Source organism: Dreissena polymorpha, chromosome 1, assembly GCF_020536995.1.
Source record: "Dreissena polymorpha isolate Duluth1 chromosome 1, UMN_Dpol_1.0, whole genome shotgun sequence".
In the NCBI taxonomy this organism is placed as follows: domain Eukaryota; kingdom Metazoa; phylum Mollusca; class Bivalvia; order Myida; family Dreissenidae; genus Dreissena; species Dreissena polymorpha.
The window spans coordinates 8,401,359-8,421,875 of NC_068355.1; the positions used below are offsets into that span (position 1 = coordinate 8,401,359).

The following is a 20,517-nucleotide window of genomic DNA, read 5'->3' on the forward strand; positions in this document are numbered from 1 at the left end:
TATTGTGTTTGTTGATTCCTTCAAGTCATACGAGTCCGTCCGGTTTATGACCTTTTCATTACCACCGATGACAATACAGAAAAGGGGGCATTACTTTTAACGTCTGTTGGTTTCATGTCATCACGATGGTTTGCAAGTCATGCATTGATGTCGTAGCAAATAATCTACATGAATGTACATGTAGTTGCCGTAACAGACGGTAACTGAAACAAAGCTCTATAATGTTCATACCATTGTAAGTATTATATAAAGGATGCATCAAACTGTAATGTATAGAACACAAAAGGTGCAGTTTACTTACACTTTTTAATCACTTTAATTTAAAACGGACACAAACAGCAACACAATACTAATTGTTCAATCACAAACATTAATGTATTTCATGCAATAATCAAAATGTTTGCTATTTCATTTTCCAGAGGCATTACAGATAGCTTTTTTATGTAGATAAAACAATATAACGGTCTTTCTTACAACTAGTTTGTACGTTAAGTTTCTGTATATACATAGCTAACTTGATAGTTCATTATATGTAGATGGACCATATTGCTGTGAACACTGTAGCCCCAAATTCATTTCTGATACTTACGACGCTTGGACATTAACATGTGCGCATGAACATTTGATTCGCACGTAACGTTTTGGAATTCATTTTTGAGTGCCCTGTCTGTGAAGGCGCATGTTGATTGTGAGTAATGCTGGGGTTTATATGAGGTTAGGCTAGCCCTCAATCCGGGTAAACCGCGATGCTTAAAGAATGCATTACACCGTTGGAAGGCGTTGCTTCCAGATTTAATAATGGTATTTTTATAGTTTTTGTTTTGTTGTAAAGGAGCAGATAACAAGAGTTTCTCTCTTGAAACAGTTTATGGGTTTCATTGATTTCTATATTTAATAAACTGTTTGCATCGACCTATAAGCAACGGTTTGGAGTAAAAATGACCGCCCGTCAGAGTGTAAAAAGCATATATAATTTATTATCAATTCAGAGTGATAAAGACGCGTCATGGTCGAGGGACAGCCAGGCGACAGTCAATAACGTGACCTACATAGACAATAAACGGAAACCCCTGGATTTATTTTTGGAATGGCGTCTCGTCAACTTCTGGATTTTCCGACTTCTACCGCCGCACGATCATGCCATGGCTATCACAATGTACGGTCATTGACAGTTATTAAATGAAACTAAATTGGTATGACAAACGAAGGGTAATTGAACCATGATATTATTGTATTCGAGTTTACGCTTTGTAAGTTGATCGGGGAGCGATAGAAAATGAATGCCGTTGTATTCGTTGTCGCTTTTTTGGGGGGGGGGGGGATTGTCTAAACGCATTTCTATTTATTTCGGTATTTCTTTGTTTTATTGACACCTACTAACCAAAGCCTTAAAACAATTATTGGAATATTACCTATCACCCATCGTACAGCGGAAAAGGTAACGGCTGCCAAAAATGTTTAGACCTTTTCAGGTTACCGATGATTAATATTCCTGATCCGAATGTTAATCCGGAAACCCCTACAGTGGAAGGTGTTGCGTACTTTGGCCTGATTTGTACATGGAAGCAAAGTTTGTACCAGTGCATGGTGATATTAAGTAATGCACGAAACGATTATGGTGTTTTAAATATACCATTTTAGATTGTTTCCGTTTGCCGAAAATAAACATGTTTGAACATTTGTTTTTTATATTCAAGTTAATTGCTGCTGCTTTTAATATTAAAAAAAACAAGCACGAAAAAGAAAAACAAGTCGTCGAGCATATATAGTTTACGCATTTTCATGCTTCAAATGTTACAGTCTCGTTAGTGCGCCTGAACTCCGGACACTTCAGTATATCGGCCGCGCACGAGATTGCGCACAACCTGGGCGCCAATCACGACACCGAGGTCAACTGCACCCACTCGGATTTCAATGTGATGGCCGGTACCCGACAGACCCTTGTAAGCGCCGACCTCGCATCGCAGCAATGGCGCTTCTCAAACTGCAGCGTCTCTGATATGAAGCAGTTCGTGAGTAGGTGTGTTATTTAGAACTCAACCTGCAATTACAAAAAGAACTCTGCCGTTGCGGCTGATGTGGTCTCATTTGACAAGACATTCAATAAACTAGTTTTACATTGTGTTTATCGGTACATGTAGTGCTATATTTGGTGTCTAGTGGTCCCCTTAAGAACCTCCATGTTAACCCAACTAGTTATTAGTATGCTTCAACTGAAGGGGATTCATGATCTGCGTTGATATTGTTCATAATGATGATGGTCGTGGCGCTTTTAACGTCAATTACGTGTTGTGGTGGGGCTTGTGGTGATGGTTGTGGTGGTTATTATTATTATTATTATTATGGTGGTGGTGGTGGTAGTGGTGGTGGTGGTGGTGGTGGTGGTGGTGGTGGTGGTGGTGGTGGTGGTGGTGGTGGTGGTGGTGGTGGTGGTGGCGGCGGCAGCGGCGGCAGCGGCGGCGTTGGCGTTGGCGGTGGTGATGGCGGTGGCGGCGGCGGTGGCAGTGGCGGTGGTGGCGGTGGCGGGCGTGGTGGCGGCGGCGGCGGCGGCGGCAACGACGCCGACGATGATTATAATTATATGTGCATCATGTACCATTAATAAAATTAAAATGCATACGAAATATTACAGCTTAAAGAACAAATGCTTACGGAATCACAACTTTAGAGCATCTGAGTACCGAAAGAGGCTTCAGGGGCCGCTTCCGGGGAAAGTTATCTCGCTGGACGACCAGTGTCGGATAAAGAAAAGAGTCAACTCGTACTCTTGTCAGACGGTAAAATCGCACTGCGAATTCCTGTTATTATATCATTAATTATTGACATTTTGAACGAGAACTGTATTTTGTCACGAGTTTAAGCTTTCTATAGACAGCTCTTGATTTTAACGGTGTACTGGGCTTAATGCTGTATTTAATCCAGACATCAAAACTGTATGTTGATACTTCAATGTTGAAAAAACTGTTAAAAAGCAGTTCGTCATTTCTACGAATTCATTCAATATATTCAAAGAAAATATCAGTTCTGTCAAGAAAAAACAACAACAATTTACTGTATTTAAGAATATTTTCTAAGGCTGGGAAAAACTTAAGTACCTTAGTGTCACTAAATAAATTCAAAATAAAGTCACATACATTGAGGCATGTTATGAGGAAGTGCAGAGTACAGAGACCAAAATTCTTTAACAAACGATGTAATTGGTCTCATTCGAGACATCACTCAAATTAAAAATTGATGACAATAATTAGGTCTCGTAACGATCCACAGACGCTACATTCATCGGCCTGCCACCACGGGTTCCGCTGCAGCGGGGAGAAGGGCTGCAACCTGACGATATACGACTACCTGTTTGGCTCCTTGTTCGTATATCCGTTCACTGGGACCCCGTGTTCAAGGGATCCGATAATGGTTGGTGACCGTTTATAAGATATATGGCTTAACTTAGCATGTTAGTTGGAGCCGGTAAAATAAATATGTTAATATAAGCTCGTTGTGAGTTACTCTCGTGGTTTAATTGTTTGTGCCATGGTGTATTTCAGTGGTGCTTTAAAGGTCAATGCGTTATGAAACCATTTACTGAGGTCACCAATGTGTTGCTTTCAACTGGCGTCATCTCTGAAGAGGACGACGACGATGAAACTCTCACCTTCGTTGACGTCATTTGCGTATATCCGACAAATCAAGTCGGTCATAGCGGTACTACGAATATAATAATTGGTACTACGGGTTCTTCGGATGATTATACTGGTACTTCGGCTATAATGAGCGAAGCATCGTCAGTGTCCGCATCGCAAAATAAAGCCACCACGGTGGCGAAAACAAAGTCAACAAAGACTCCAACAGTAACTGAAAGCGTACAAACGTTGTCAACAGACGAAACGTCCTTCGCAACACTCAACAATCCCGTAGAGACCCAAACGCACGCATCAACATCTCGAGTTTTCTTGAAACCGTCAACTTCATATTATGAACTAGTATCGCCATAAAAACCATCAAGAGCCATTGATACTTCTTCATTATAGGGCCAGGAATCTATCAGGTCGTCAACATAATTATAATACCATATAAGCTTCAACCAAAACGATCCATACATTAGATTGGTATGGTCCAATATCTTCTACAACACCAATAAAGTCTACCAAAAGTTTACCAAAAGATATAAATATTTGAGTTAACCATGTCATCTAAATTGCAATGTTGGCCGCGTTATCATGTGAACGTCACCTAAAACATGTTAACAAAGTCACGAACAGCTAAGGAATCAACGATAACGATAAATAGAGCATTCGCGTACAAAAATACCTAATGAAATAGGTTGTCAAAATGGAACATAATGACGTCAACGTCAGCCATGGTTAAGTTCAAATATATCTTCGGCCAAGATAACTACAGAACAGAAAGCGAAAGTTACTTCATCAAATAAAATGAGGTTAAACAGGGTACCACTTAAAAACTTAACTGCATCAACTTTGTGTTATCCAAAGATATAATAACTAGAAACAGTATACATGTTACAGCAAACGGAAGAGCATTCGGTGCTGACAGAAGAAACTACGATGTGCAAGTCAACTCATGAGGAGCAAACATATATGTCATTGAAATCGGACATGACAATACTGCGATATCCAATATTATCAATAGAAATGTTAAAACTTATATGTTTTGTATTCCTTTGGTTTTTTTCTACATTATATTAAAAAATATTATTCTGTAAAATTATGCTTATTGTGTTCTTTTTGTTGTAAGTTTGTGAGTTCTGTTGGAAACAAATTGTGGTGTACTGTAGATCAACATACGAATTGGTTCTTTACTAAGTTTCTTGTGGTATTCTGACACACACAAGTTTAGCGTGTGGTTATGATATAAATTAGTAAAAACGTCATTTTGAATGAAAAATAATCAAATTATAACGAAAAAATCAATTTTATTCGACACAGACATGAATTTCCTTTCTGGAAATGTACATATACTGTAATATTTCTACTCCGTGAAGATTTCAGTCTTGGATCGAGTCAGATCGTAAGGAGTAGGTCACGCGAGTTGTGTATCGTGTTCTTTCTTAACATTTGAACCAGCATTTGTAAAAATATTGCAAAATGTACATTCTATTATATATATATATATATATATATATATATATATATATATATATATATATATATATATATATATATATATATATATATATATATATATATATATATATATATATATACATGCAGGTGAATACCTTGTATTATATATATATATATATATATATATATATATATATATATATATATATATATATATATATATACATGCAGGTGAATACCTTGTATTATATATATATATATATATATACTCAATTGGTCGTTGTCGGCTTTTTCATCAAATAAATTATGGTCATAATTATGTCAATTTTATATAACATTTCGTCTCTATATTATCAAAACTCCTGCTCAAAAAGCATTTTGATGAGGTTTTTCTTCGTAGAGAATTTTGTTTTGTATTCCGTAGCGCTTTTTATGACATCGGAATATAGGCGGGAATAAATCTCGGGTACAGTATAAATGGACGGGTCCGTGTTAGAATATTTTACGTACCCGTGGTACATTTAAGTATTCTTAAGAAAAGTTCAACATAACATAGGACTTAAAACAAAACAGTACAAAAGATGATATTTCGAAATTTAGGCAGATGGGTATCCATGATTCGGACACACAGTGACCCTGTGTTCAAAAACCGTGTGACAAAGCTTGGTAGGAAGTGTGTTTTGTAAATTTAGATTTTACACAATTGCTACTAAACAATGCTACACTAAATTTTCATGTTATTCAACGCTTTTCCTTCGTATATTTTCATTGTTATCGGCTCAGTGGTGGATTTCTCTAGAAAAATAATCACGTCAAAATAATAACTTCCTTTCACTAAATGTTTATCTTATGAAGTTTTGTTTCGTTTCGTTTATTTACACTCTCAGTACATTTGTTATAAATTCTAGGTCAAACGCATATAACAAAATCACAATACATAAAAGCATAAAAACATAGTTACACCACTGTTATTATGACAGCTGTAATTATCAAATAATATATAAATATTTGAATAAATTCAAATCTATATATATTATAACAGTTATAAAAATTAGTTATCAATTGAAATGCAATATTTGACCTATGGATAAACCATTAAGCTAACAGCTTATTTCCAATAGGGTCCATTAAAAGTACGAGCACAAAAATGATCAAGTTGTTATATGATCTAACTTACACACATAAACTTTGGTGTTTGATTGAGAGAAAACATGTGAATAACCTAGCGTTTTGTCTCAATCCGACAACTAAACCAATGTTTAAAAAAAAGAAAAGGATTACCAAACATGAGGCTTAACTAAATACATATTTTTGCAAATATGGAAACATTTCAATTCAAATATTATATATCACAGATTCCAATTGTTTCTATATCACAGTTATATTCATATATTAATAATACATATATATGTCCTCACTTCTCTCTGTTTTTTTGTTTTGAAGATGTTTTTTAATCATGCTTTTAAATTTGTCAAAATTTTCCACTTTTTTGATGTCCTCTGGAAGGGCATACCAGTCTTTAGACCCAGAGTATTTGAATGTTTTTTTTAAATAAGTATTTGTCACAGTTGGTATTATGAAATTACTTTTTCCAGATCTTGATGATTTTTCAAAGTTCTCGCTGAGATATGAAGGACATTTTCCATAATAAATTTTATGCATATAACTTAATTTAAGTTGTTTCACTCTGTTTTCCACATTTAACATTTTCAATTGTACAAAATCATCATTGGTATAATGGAGGTTCTTGATTCGTAATCTTTAATAAACCTGATAATTTTATTTTGCAAAATTTGTAATTTTTTCGTTTGGGCTTTATTTAAACTATGGAACCAAGATGAACAACAATAATCAAAATGACATTGTAAAAGAGCTGAACTTAAAAGTTTTCTAGAATTAAAATCTAAACAAGTTTTGTGTTTGTATAAAAATTTAAGTTTTGCATTTACTTTAGAAACGATGTTATTTACAATATTGTCACCAGAAAGAGTATCAACAATCTGAAGGTCTAATTACTTAATCTTCTTAACATTTTTTATCGTATGGCCATTACAATTTACTGGAGACACTTTCAGTTTGCTTACTTTTCGTATTGGCCCAAACATAATATACTCTGTTTTGCCGAGATGTAGTGACAACTTGTTATCCACTAGCCATTAGTACAACATTCTAAAACAAACCAAGCTTTTGGGATATAAAATCAGGATCTTTATGACTAAATAAAATTGTACTATCATCAGCGTATAAAATAAGTTTGCATTCTTTGTCTATGCTTATAATCATATCGTTCACGTAACAAAGAAATAGAAGAGGCCCTTAAAATACTGCCTTGTGGCACACCACACGAAACAGGGTTAGAATTAGAGGAACACTTACCAATACTAACAATTTGACTTCTATCTGATAGGTAAGATTTAAACCAGGGAATACAAGGTATAAAGATGAGTTACAAAATAATTCAAGTATCGGTCAATCTGTATGGGTAAGGTAACACATACAATATTATGTTACAACACAGTTACTATGATGATATAAACAAATAGCATAGTACTAGATCAAATCCAGAAAATATTTGTATATAAATACAGATACATTGTTGACGACCCGTTTAATTTATTCTTCGAGTACTGCGTATCGGTGGGTACGACGTATCGATGTAAACCGAAACATGCTAAATATCTGCCCCAAAACTTCTAAGCTCCGGTTTCGATTTTTTTTCCACGGTATTATAAACAAAAATAAGCATTGAGAGAGTATTCGATTGCTATTTTACCAAATAGAAACATGCCATAGTAAAATGACGTAACATGGTGATGCGCGCGTAAGAAGGTGCTGCATTTTAAGCTCGACTATTATATATGAAAAATATATATATCCTATTCACCCCGGCGTCGGCGTTAGCGTGAGCGTGAGCGTTGGAATGTTAAAGTTTGCGTACCACCTCATATATTTCCTATTTCCCTTGACATATTGCTTTTATATTTTGCATACTTCTTTACCAACATGACCCCAATTTATAAACAAGAGCAGACAACTGTATCAAGCATTTTGTAAGAATTATGACCCTTTTTCACTTAAAATATGCATATTATTGACAAATATATGTTAAAGTTTGCATACCACCTCAAATATGTGTATGTACCTTGTCATATTGCTATTAAAATATTGCATACTTCTTTACCAACATGACGCCAATCTATAAACAAGAGCAGACAACTGTATCAAGCATTTTGTTGTTATTATGTTCCCTTTTTATACTTCGAAAATTGAATATTTGGTTAAGTTTTGTGTTTAGGTTCACTTTATTCCTAAAGCATCAAAGCTATTGCTTTTATACTTGCAGCACTTACTAACTATCATAAGGGGACTGTGCATGCAAAGTTATGTAACTCTGACTGGCATTTTGACAGAATTATCGCCCCTTTTATACTTAGATAATTGAACATTTGGTTAAGTTTTGTGTTTTGGTCCATTTTACTCCAAAAGTATCATAGCTATTGTTGCTTTCAGACTTTGAAAACTCGTTGCATAACTCTGGTTGGCATTTAAACGGAATTATAGCCCTTTTTGTCTCAGTAACTTTGAATTTTTTTGTTAGATTTTGTGTTTAAATCCACTTTACTTCTAAAGTATCAACGCTATTGCTTTCAAACTTCAAATACTTTCTTACAATCATGAGAGTACTGTACCTGGCAAGTTAAACTTGACCTGGACCTTTGAACGATCTTGACTCTCAAGATCAAATTAATAAATTATGCTTAAATTACCATGACTTGTTTATTTATGATCAGATTTGATTCATACTTTGACAAAACAATACTTACCTGACATACCACAATGGACTCCACCCAAACCATCCCCCACGCCCCACCCCAGAACCCCCCCCCCCCCAACAAAAAAAAATATTATTAAAAAATATTGTTTTTTTCCTTTTTTTCCTTATTTTTGAAAGATCATCTAATAACCCCCCCCCCCACACACACACACACAAAGAATTTTTTTTGGAAACATGGTAAAAAAACAACACATATTTATTTATTTTATTTTTGAAGGACCGTCCAACCATCCCACCAAACTTGAAATAAAATCTTATTAGTTTGTTTTATGTCTTTACAACTGTTCAATAGATTGTGGAAAATATACCTGAACTAAGAATCGCCTATAAAGTACAACTTCTTTTTAACATAAGCGATCAGTATGTTTTAAGTATGGTCCTCTTCCACTTAGAATGACTATATTACCTTGACCTCATTGCATATGAACAATTCCCCCATGATGGCTTACGTGATACTGTCAAGCACTCGAATAGTCGAGCGCGCTGTCCTCTGACAGCTCTTGTTTTACATATATGCTGATTTAATTCATGAACCAGGAAAACGTTGTTTCAGTGAACAATAATGTATCCATCCTCTTTAATGGCCTTTATAATAAAAGTACTGATTGCAATCACTTTAAAGCATGTCACAAAATGCCATGTCACAACACGGACGGATGTGCAATTCATTCATTATTAATTTATTCATTCGTCCATTCACTCATCCACGCAATACTTCTTGATTGAGCAGAGAAATCCACGTCTTCGTCAGCACCTGCCTATGAAAGACTCTTAAGATCACAAACGACGATTTCTGTAGAAGAACTATGCTGCAGCCCGTTAAAGACATCCGTCAGAGTCTTTGGCGATGGATGTATCACACCCTTCGCAAGCCTTCATCCAATGCGACAATGGCATATCTCACCTGGAATCCCCAAGGAATGAGGAAAACACGCGGCAGAGAAACGCCTGTCGCCGAGGCATTGATTCCAATGCCAAACAAGACGTGAGGACAGCCGGAGAAACTGGCACTGAACCGAGACGTCTGAAGGAAGCTGGTGAAGGAAGCAGCCTACCGGTATGTAACAGACATGAATAGATGTTGGGATGATAGATTTAGCCAAATAGAAGAGGGGTCTGTAAAAAGTGTTATGATCATTTCTATATTGCAAATACCGGTAAGTTATTATCTTCTGGAATCACGTAAAAATCGCACTATACAAGTCCGTGTATATACAAATATACATGCGATTCGGGATCAGGTGGACGTACGGTAATTGTAACAGCCCCCCCCCCCCCTCCCCCCGCCCCGTTCCCGCTCTTTTAGTGGAGCCTGGCGGTGGTAGTCTTGAATAAGCAATACTGATCAGACTAGGGTCGCAGCAATTTGTTCGAAATATACTAAAGTGAAAATTTCTTAGGGGGATTGAACCCGCGACCCTCAGTGGTAGTCATTCACTCTAATCACGTCGCTAAAGAGCTAAAGAGCCAGTACAACAGCATAGCTGTTGGAAGTGACCTTATTTCATTACACTATTTTTTCTATTTAAATTTAGAACGAAAGGCATATAAGACACATAAAAATAATATTATGCTTATGCAGCACAAACCCCGTTTAAGGTTAATTCGGACCTGTAAATGCGCTCATCTATTTCGTATTGATGCATCTTTTGTACAGTTTACACCCCTACTTATAGGCTTCGGCAAAAAATCTTCTATTTAGAAGGAGTGCTGTACCAGATGTAAGACACAACAAATAATTATATTATAAGTTTACTTACCAGAATCACAGCCTATGTGTTGCCATCGCTCGCAGGCATCGCAAGAAACAGCACGTTGCCTCTGCCCAACTGTCTTTCCACAATGTATACAATTTGCCACTTCTGCCATTGCAGAAACACAAACACAAAACTAACTAACACTAGAAAATTATTGTATCCGACATCAAATAAGCACATATATGTTTGAACACATGGCAGATGCACTGAAACCCACACAACTATATAGCAATCGTATTCCAAGTCACAAATAGTATTGTCCGACACAAACAAAACACATACTTTGGGCTCATTCAGATACCCTCTTTATATATAGTCAGCCCTTATAATTACTTTGCAAACAGCATTGTTGTCTGGTTAAGCGTGTTACCTTATTTATTCTTTAATCACGCCAAACTGTCATACCGTTTGTCTTATTAATAAATCTTTGACCAGACAATGAAAGCATGCCGGCTTAATTAATTTTCGTCAATTCACACGTTTTCAAAACATAACTAACACAAAGACATTCCATTATTATTTAATTAAACCAAACTATCATACAAAATGTCTCATTAAACAATCTTTGAACAGAAAATGAAAGCATGCCGTCAAAATAAACGTTTAACATTTCACACGTTTTCAAAACAAGACGAACTAAATGGGGCTTATTTTAATAAACACAATCATAAAAAAGCTAATAACAATTTATTACTAAAAGCAATCCGGTATGTAAACAATTATTGAATTACAAAGTTTTACAATATGAAATGAAAAAAAAAACATCATACAACTACATTTCCTAAAAACAATAATCACGAATATTAATACATTAAACTTAACAAATTTTATATGAACAAAATTTCTATAATACTATATATAAGAAACAAAATTGGGGCGAGTTGTCTTTCGATTGGGGCGAGTTGTCCAACATATTTGGGGCGACTTGTCCAGATTTTCGGGGCGACTTGTCCTGGGGCGAGTTGGCTTTGGGGCGAGTTGTCTGGCTCCCACTTGACAATTGTCCTTTTCGTAAAAAAGTTCACATCCGGGCTCTCTAGGCGTTCAGTCGCCATTGTTGTTGAGTTTCAAAACAAATATTCAGCGATCATTTGATCGCATTAGCGTCATACAGCGCTAAATAAATTATAGGGGCTCGCTGAGACCCCTTGTGTTTCATTTAATCTTAATTCCATAATCCCTATCTGTTGAAGTATTTTTTTAAGAAAATATATTTCAAATTTATTTTGTCAACATGGAGCAATAAAAATGGAGTCCAAGATTAGATCTGCAAAAAATATTGTGGCCGCGTGGTCCTGTTATTCAAAATATTTGGTAGTTGATGTCAGAGGAAGAGAGGATGGAAAAGAGAGGAAATCCCCGTCAGTCTTTGCTTGTTAAGCAGAATGGTTCAGAGTCAAAGAAAGGTGATATGGATAGATCATGTCAATATTAGTCCATATAAACATACTCCCATATGCACCCCTTAATAAACTCAAGCACAGATTTCGTGCGCATCACTAAACAGACAGTCACCAACTTTTCCACATTGTGATATGTGATGTACCCCCTAAGTCGATAACGATGATCATGTTGTGAATTTCAGTCGTCGAATATTTACACTGTTCGAAATGAAAATGACAGCAAGAATAATGTGTTGAAATATCGTCTTGTTTTTTAGGTTGAATTCAAAGGATAACGTCCTTAGGCTGCTATTCAGGTAAACTTGATGTGTTAAATTGTTAATAAAGTTTATTTATCGCTTTCCTTAATTGGTAATGAACGACGTCTGTTTAGTGATGCGCACGAAATCTGTGCTCAGATTTGCGATTGTGTTAATGAAGACGTGCATATGGACTACCAGAGCCACCATTACAAAACTCATCAAAGGCTTTGGGAGTATGTTTATATGGACTGAAATTTATTATGCAAATCAGCAAATGCACATAAATATTAGTTTATAAACAACATTAGCTATGTAAATTTATTACGGTATTTTGGTAATTTAAACATGCTCCCAAACGCTTGTGCTCTTACCAAAATCTAACCTGTTACTACGTATAATGGAGACAGAAGTAATAAATTAACATCTCTTGACTGGTATTCACCCATGTTATTTACAAAGATACTAACAAAACATTTTGTTCACATGTATTTGACATGAATAGCGCTTTGTAACTGGAATTTTGATTCAGTGATACAAGCTTTCTGACGCAGGGTTCTCAATAACTTTTGAGCCAACAGGCCAAAATGTGATACCAACAGGTCTTCTAGGGGGCACTTGATTGAAAAATTGAGCACTTGATTTCCTGCATTTTGGGCCCTTTGATGGCTAATTTAATGGTCAACCAGGCACTTAAATTTGAACATTTTTTGTGCATTTGATGAATTTTAGCTTTTTTAACTAACAAAAGATAAATGAAAAAAGTTCTTTATTACTTTTGTAAAATTTAAACTCATTTCTGGACATTTACTAATCATCCCAGTCACCATTACTGTCATCAGATTCACAGCCACTTAGTTCAGCATCTAATAGTATATCTTTGATGACAGGCTGAGACCTTATCAGTTTCTTCAATAAAATTCTGATTTTCTAGTAAGTTTCCAACAAAGGTTTGCCCTAATTCATTTCAAATACGATTTTTCAAAAATAAAGTGTATCATAATTCGGTTAAATATGAATTTCGGATACGTAATTGCACTCGATTTTTAGAGTCAATTTGTACGATTTTGACGGTTTTTTTTGCACAAGGTTGCAATTGGGACATTTTATTCTGATATGGAGAAAACGAAAGTGCAGAACAACAAAACGATGGCATCGATAAGTTTTTATCAAAATAGTAACATAAAGTAGTTTCCACGTGTTTATGACATGAAAAGCGATTTATGACACTGATTTCATTAAGTTATGCAAATACCAATATACCCTATTAGTTAACATATACACGTGGTATAATTCATATTGCTTATAAGACATTTTCAGTTTTTGAAATAAATTAATGTTCTATAAGGGGGCTTTTGGTAATTCTACACATTGAAGCCTCCACTCGCACTTGTCAAGACCACATTTCCGCGTTGGGAATTGTATTGATTAAATTCCTCTAACTAATCTATCTGGTTACCGACTGTCCGAGTTACATTCACCTGATTTACACAGTTTCTTATTTCAATTTTTTTTTTTTTCGAACAAAATAAACGAAACTCATTGTATAAATGAGAACTAAGCATTTGGCTTGTCTAGAAAATGGCGGACAGGTCGTTAGCAACCGGCACGCACGATTTATCGATCGCTGATTAGTCAATCGCTATTTAAATTGGTATCTGATTGACAGTTGGCGAGATGTCAATTTATCAAATATTTCCTCTGAAAGAAGATATTTATGTTCCAAATGCTAATATGATTAAAAGTTTGAAAATTAAAACATTAATGAGTCCAAAATATTGCTGTTCAATTAAACTTCTGAGATATTTTTGGACAGGAATTTATGTGTTTTTATCATAATTTGTTTTTCCCTGTATTATAGACATTGCAAACAAAGTTCAAGGTAGGAACAGAAAAAATGGCAATTCTGCAGGAGGGAACTTTTCATACAATGAAGGCCCAGCCCGCAAGCCCACACCTCAAAAAGCAGGATATGATAAAAGGCCTAGGCCTAGGGGAGAGTACTCTGCTGGAACCAGGGGTCACGTATGTATTTGTTTCACAATTTTAATTTTGTTTTCACTCATGAATTCACAATATATTGCATTATGAAAAATGTTGTTCAACTTATGGTTGGAATAGTTAAATTTTCTCTCAAAATTTGTAGACTTTGAAATTTCAGGCCACAATAGCAACTAGGTGAATGCACGGTGGAAATGCATTTTAAACATTTTATTGCAGGCAACATTCAAATCTTTAGTCTGTAGACCAAGGATAGAATTTGTTACTAGTAATCACTTTTTGTTTGTCTATTACAGCTAGAAGAGTTAGATCTAGGAGCCGAGTATGGTGCTGCAATTCACACAGGATCCAAAAAGGGCAATCTGAACCATTTGCTGAATTTTACGTATGGGCATGACACCCCAAGTAATGCTCAGTCTGGATATTCCCAGAGGAGAATGGGTTGTAGTGGGCGTAACAGAGGATCTTACCAGCGATCGACCAAAGTCTACTACAACAAAGAGCAATTTCTTCAGGCAAAGTATGTTGGGTATACATGTACTACTGTATCCTTGAAAAAGAAATGTGTTAACATTTTTTTGTTATTTCCTATAATGTGTTTCTCACATTGTTGTAAAATCATTATACAACCTTAAATTAAGTTTGACAAGGGGCATATTGCTGTCAGGCTGATGATTGTTTTTGTGGTCAGTTGGCACAAAATATGTTTGTGAAGCAACTTCTTTTACTAAACTCGAGCAATTGTATTGAAACTTTTTTAATTCATCATCACCATGAATTGTAGGAGTTTAAGAAAGCTTGTTTATTCCTTCTGCTTAACATGTTCCTGATTTATTTGCCCTTAAACTTGGATTTATTTATTTCAGTAGCATAAAATATTCTAAATTTGTTGATAAAACATCGACATTTCTCAAGGGATTGAATTGCAACCCGAAATGTGTCATCAAGTGAAGTGTTGATGTCAACAACACATATTTCAGTGGCAGTGATCCACATCATCCTTAGTTAAATTCCCATAAAATAAGTCAATGGCATGGTACCTATGCCATTGAAAAAGTTGTGCAGGGTTATTAAAGTCATTTTTGTGACAAATCTCCTGTTGATATTAATTTGCTTACCTTTTTGGAGCACTTTTCAGTAAATACCCGGTATCAGTAAGTTATGCATTGAATATGAACTTAATGTATCTTTGATGAATATGTTGCAGTAATAGCTTAGGCCTAAAAAAAATGTTGTGGTTCTGGTAACATTGAAAACATTTCTAGGTAGGGTAGGTCGATATTTTATTATGCCCCCTGTAGGGTGGCATATAGCAGTTGAACTATCCGTCAGTCTGTGTGTCCGTCCATGATTCTGGTTTACGCCTGTAAACTAATTTTAATACAGGTGTATGAACGTAATTAATGCAACTTGATTAAAGAATATATCAATGTTATTAAATCACATAATTGAAAGTTTAAACCCTGCACAAATCAAAGCGCTGAAGGCACTGAAGATGTTCGCTATTGCATAATTTAACACGCAATTCATTTTTCAAAATCAATCGCAAGTTTGAAATGAACACGCGCCATTCAACTTTATAAAGTGTGTGTCATGGCGCACGGGTCGAGTTTTGGGTGCACTTTTTATGATCCTCATTTTTTCATAGAAATAACTTAGACAAGATAAAAACAACATGCTTTTTGGACGTTCTGAAAGCATAGAAAGTATGATGAAAATGGTAATGAGAACTTCATATAAAGAAAATTTGCAGTCACCATCATATTAAAGGAATATTTTTTCTAATATCAAATAACTATCTCACCAAGAATATAAATTCATAATGAAAGTTCCGTGTACAAAACTTTTGATTTTTGACACCATATACAAATTCAAAATATACAATAATCTTCGTATCTTTTATATGAAGGAATAAAAGTATATAAACATTGCTGTTTATGCCTTACTTGTTACCCGAGCAGTTCAAACGGTGTCAACCATGCTGACATAAACATAGGTATAGGGCACTAATGCGCTTTTAGGCGTAGTTGTTTTACTCAGTTTTCATCTTGGTGACTTACATAAAGCCAACAGACACGCATGAATATTTTCGAATATTTAATAAGCTGATTCGAGATACAACCTCCGAATTTTTGCTACATCACTGCGTATGTGCTCAATTCAAAGGATGTAGCACTGTTCAGTGTAAGGAATTCCGGATTACTCTTTGTATGCTCAAATGACACAAATTGTGGCCCTGTAACAATTGCGCGTTACAATCCATCTCGCAGAATTTCACTTTCGCCTCCAAGATGAGAAAACAATCATTAGCGAAATAGTATAGTGTCACGATAAGAGAAAATCGTTTAATTATCATACCACAATGTTTGCCGTACTTGGTCAGCACGTCTGGAAGTCATTCCTTTATGTGTGGATAGGCTGCCATTATTAACAAGTTTGCTATTTTGAATTCAATTTTGTATCAAAAAGCATTGTTCTTAAATGTGGCATTTTCAATTCGCAATGAGATTTGTTATGACCCTCGTCATGCGAAAATGGGTCTTATTCCATATGCGTCCATCATATAAATAGCCCACTCAGCTATCTCTCCTTCTGGTAAGGAGGAACATAACATATTGAGTGATTTTATAGCGAACAGCATCGCCTATGGTCTGACTGCGCAAAAGCACATGTTGGGTTTAACAAGCGCTTACCGAAACGCATAAGACCCATTTTTGCATGACGGCGCTATTGACGTGTGATTTAAATGTGTCGAAAGAAAACTGCGTTTAAAGCAAATATCAACATACAATATATTTCGATAGTGAAGAAAGATACTCATAACAAGGCATATGAGGACACATATGAAGTGCTCTCCCGTAGTATATTTTTTATCTACTCACACTAATGTGTGGTTTGACAATGCTAACACACATTTCTTGCGGTGAATATGCAACTTACAAGTGAAAAACACAACACAATAGTTTAACTTTTGTTTAATTGTATTTATTTATTTAGAAAAGTAAATTGCAAACTTTATTTCAAAGTCAGCATAAACGCCGACTACATTTTAAAAGATATTTATTGTTATAAATATATTTAATATAATATATTTAGTTGTTTTCGGTTTTAGCGATTATAAAGCATTTTCGAGGTTGCCTATAGTATGCCTGTAGTAATTGATGAACTCATATCCAACTGTCTATGTATTGAGAACTGTGAATATAAACAAGCTAAACCTTCTACTATTGCGTTGCCAGCACCCGTAAATACAAAAGATCGCCGCTATCTGTTGAGAACCAAAGAACGTTTTCCAGAAATACCCGCTGTAGTGGCATGAACGAGGTTACGAAACGGCTCATTCGTATTATTATTATAAATTGTTTGTTATATTCTACTGTGTAACCTATTGCGTTGTTATCGCCTGTGGACTTTCCTTTGTTTATCGACAGGAGCATCTATTAATAGCCTCATATTATGAATGGACTGAGCAAAAATTCTACGTCGGGCCATCCTTAAAAATTCTTTTGTTTGGCATAACCCGACCGACCCACTAAAATCAGCCCGACTGAATTTTTTTTTTGTTACTTTCCCAAAAAAAATTTTTGCTCGCCGACAAATTCTTTCCGCTAAATTTTTCCTTTCCGTTTTTTGTCCTTTTTCGTTTTTTTGCGTCATTTAATTGAATGCTCTTTTAAGGATATCTAGAATAGCAATGAACAAAACGCGCACCGGTATTTATTTGAGTCGCCTATTTATTTGACATATGCATATGCGATTAATTAGACTTTTAATGCAATTAAACAGCTCCTGTTTTTCTCTTTTCCTTTTAATTAAAATATGCTGCTGTCGTTCAGGATAGTTTGGGAGTAAAAAAACAAATTAATTAATTATCACCGTTCGATTCAATTCAGCAATCGGCAGAGATGTGCAATATTATCGGCATATAACTATTTATTTAATTATCACTCTTTAATTCAGATCGGTAAATATTCGGTAGAAAGATAAAAAGTGGTCAGCTTAGAAATATTTATTGACGGGTATTGTCACGTTTTTGTTTCATTTGCTTATCTCTTTATACGACTTTCCGACAGGTCGCTATTTTGGAGGCAGACGGCGATATTAAATGTGTATTCAAATTATACAACATCTGCGCATGAATGACCCAATATTATCCGATAGCTCCACCCGTCCTCACGCTTCGTTCGACAACGTCATGTCATGCGTAAGCGAGCTCAATGCTGACTGGCTAGCTACCATTTGCACTTCATTAACAATAAGGTCAAGCAATGTCTAATCGGGTACAGACCGGGTTTCGTTATCTGTTCGATTTGCGAACACTTTCATTGAAACAAAGAGACAAATATAGAAAACCAGTCCGGATTAAAATGGCGGATGTTTTCAACGAAATTTTACTAGATTTTCGCAATTTAGATTTTTCTTGTTCCAAATTCTCAATATTTTCGCAAATGACTCAAATGGCGAACGACAGCGCGAGCATTGCGAAAGTGTTATTATTGGAATAAATGCTCACTATTACAGGGCTCGCGCTGTCGTTCGCCATTTGAGAAAGTATAGCGAATTTGGCTCAAGAAAAATATAAATTTGCGAATATGCTTAAATCTCGTTAAATTTCATTGAAAACATCCGCCATTTTAATCAGGAGTGTTTTTTAAAACTATTTTTCTCTTTGTTTCGATGAACAATTTGAAGCGCATATGGTAGCTGGCCAATCAACATTGAGTTCGCTATCGGGTAATATTGGGTCATTTATGCGCAGATAATGGAATACACAGTTGATATTGTCGTCTGCCTACAATATAACGGCCGATGGCAAAAGTCGTATAAAAAATAAGCAAATGAAAAGAAGCGTAACACTCAATAAATTATTTTTAAGCTGATCACTTTACAAATTTCTACCGACTATCGATCTGAATTAAAGGATGATAATTAAATAATTAGTTACATGTCGAAGATGTTGCACCTTTCTGTTCTTGATTGAAATTAAAATGTTATAATTACTTTGTTGTTTTTTTACTCACAAACTATGCTATTGTAAAGTAATATGTCAACCAAATAGTATATTAATTACGTATTTGCAAGGTTACTTGTTTTCATTTTCTGAAGTCAAATGATATGCACATTTTATTTCATGTGCAAAATGCGTACAATTTTTGGACTGTCGTTTTCAGATGAAGTATTTTTCGTCGATTATATTATATTTTCGAAGTTCTTTATTGAAAAAATAGACTTACGAATACACGTGCGGTGATACGGACGGTGCAGAAAAATCTTTACCAGAGGCAGAAGACTTGGAGCTTTATTTGATAATTACCTTTCAGTTTGGTAAATGTCGGAGTTCAATGTGAGAAAAAAAAAATACAAAAAAAAAAACCCTACCTACCTACCCACCAAAATTTACCTGGGTCGGGTTATGCCAAACAAACAATTTTTACAGGATGGCCTCATGGAGACGCTGCAGAAAGTGGACTTTTTTTATTTATTCATAAACAATCTCCTCCGCGACACGTACAATACAATCATTGTTTATTGATTCTTTTCTATAAAAGCACAGTTCAAAACTATTGCATTTAACACGATATTAATATCATGTTTTCATTTGTGAATGAATATAATTGGAGAACGCAAACTTCTTGCATAAATTATACAACTCTTTCTCGCTCGGATACGCGTAGTAAGCGGGTATTGGGCTCCTCGAAGCTAAGGCGTATCAACCTGAATTTTAGACTAACCACCTTAGACGGTCGCTAAGCGACCATCTAATAAAACAAATGAAATGTATACATCTGTCCAGAGTTTGTTTTAACGTGTTTAGTGACAGTCTGACGTGCACATTACCAGAGCTACAACAAGACCCATATCAATGTATTGGAAAATCCACAGTCAAGTGCCTGACAAAGTTTGATAGAAAGGACACACAGAGTGTCAGACTGTATTAAATCTGAACAGTGAATTATTTGGAAGCACATAATGCAAAATATTTAGGCATGGGTTCCCCTAGTAGCCTGTCATTTCATGAAAAATTTGGACATAGGTTTCCCTTGTCTAGACACATTTCATGAAAAATTTGGGCATGGGTTCCCCTAGCCTACCTAAATGTATAAAAAATTTGGACAAGGGTTCCCCTAGCCTGGCTTTTTACCAGAAATTTGGACCTAGATCCCCTTTCTGGCCTTGGCATGGACTACAAAAACCTAGCATTAAATA

At 35.4% G+C, this 20,517-nt stretch overlaps 1 protein-coding gene and 1 long non-coding RNA gene across 2 annotated transcripts in view; both read left to right on the forward strand.

Moving 5' to 3' along the window:
* Positions 1-3,232: 3,232 nt before the first annotated feature.
* On the forward strand, positions 3,233-4,719 carry LOC127865310 (uncharacterized). Its single transcript, XR_008042581.1, has 2 exons — positions 3,233-3,408; positions 3,540-4,719. It is a non-coding gene; the product is annotated as an uncharacterized LOC127865310 (long non-coding RNA).
* Positions 4,720-11,676: 6,957 nt separating this feature from the next.
* The window catches only part of LOC127870373 (RING finger protein 10-like), a 34,228-nt gene continuing 25,387 nt past the window's right edge, over positions 11,677-20,517 (forward strand). Inside the window, exons 1-3 of the mRNA XM_052412996.1 lie at positions 11,677-12,073; positions 14,171-14,334; positions 14,607-14,830. Coding sequence (XP_052268956.1) covers positions 11,989-12,073; positions 14,171-14,334; positions 14,607-14,830 — 473 coding nt within the window. The 5' untranslated portion in view covers positions 11,677-11,988. The remainder of the gene's footprint in view (positions 12,074-14,170; positions 14,335-14,606; positions 14,831-20,517) is intronic.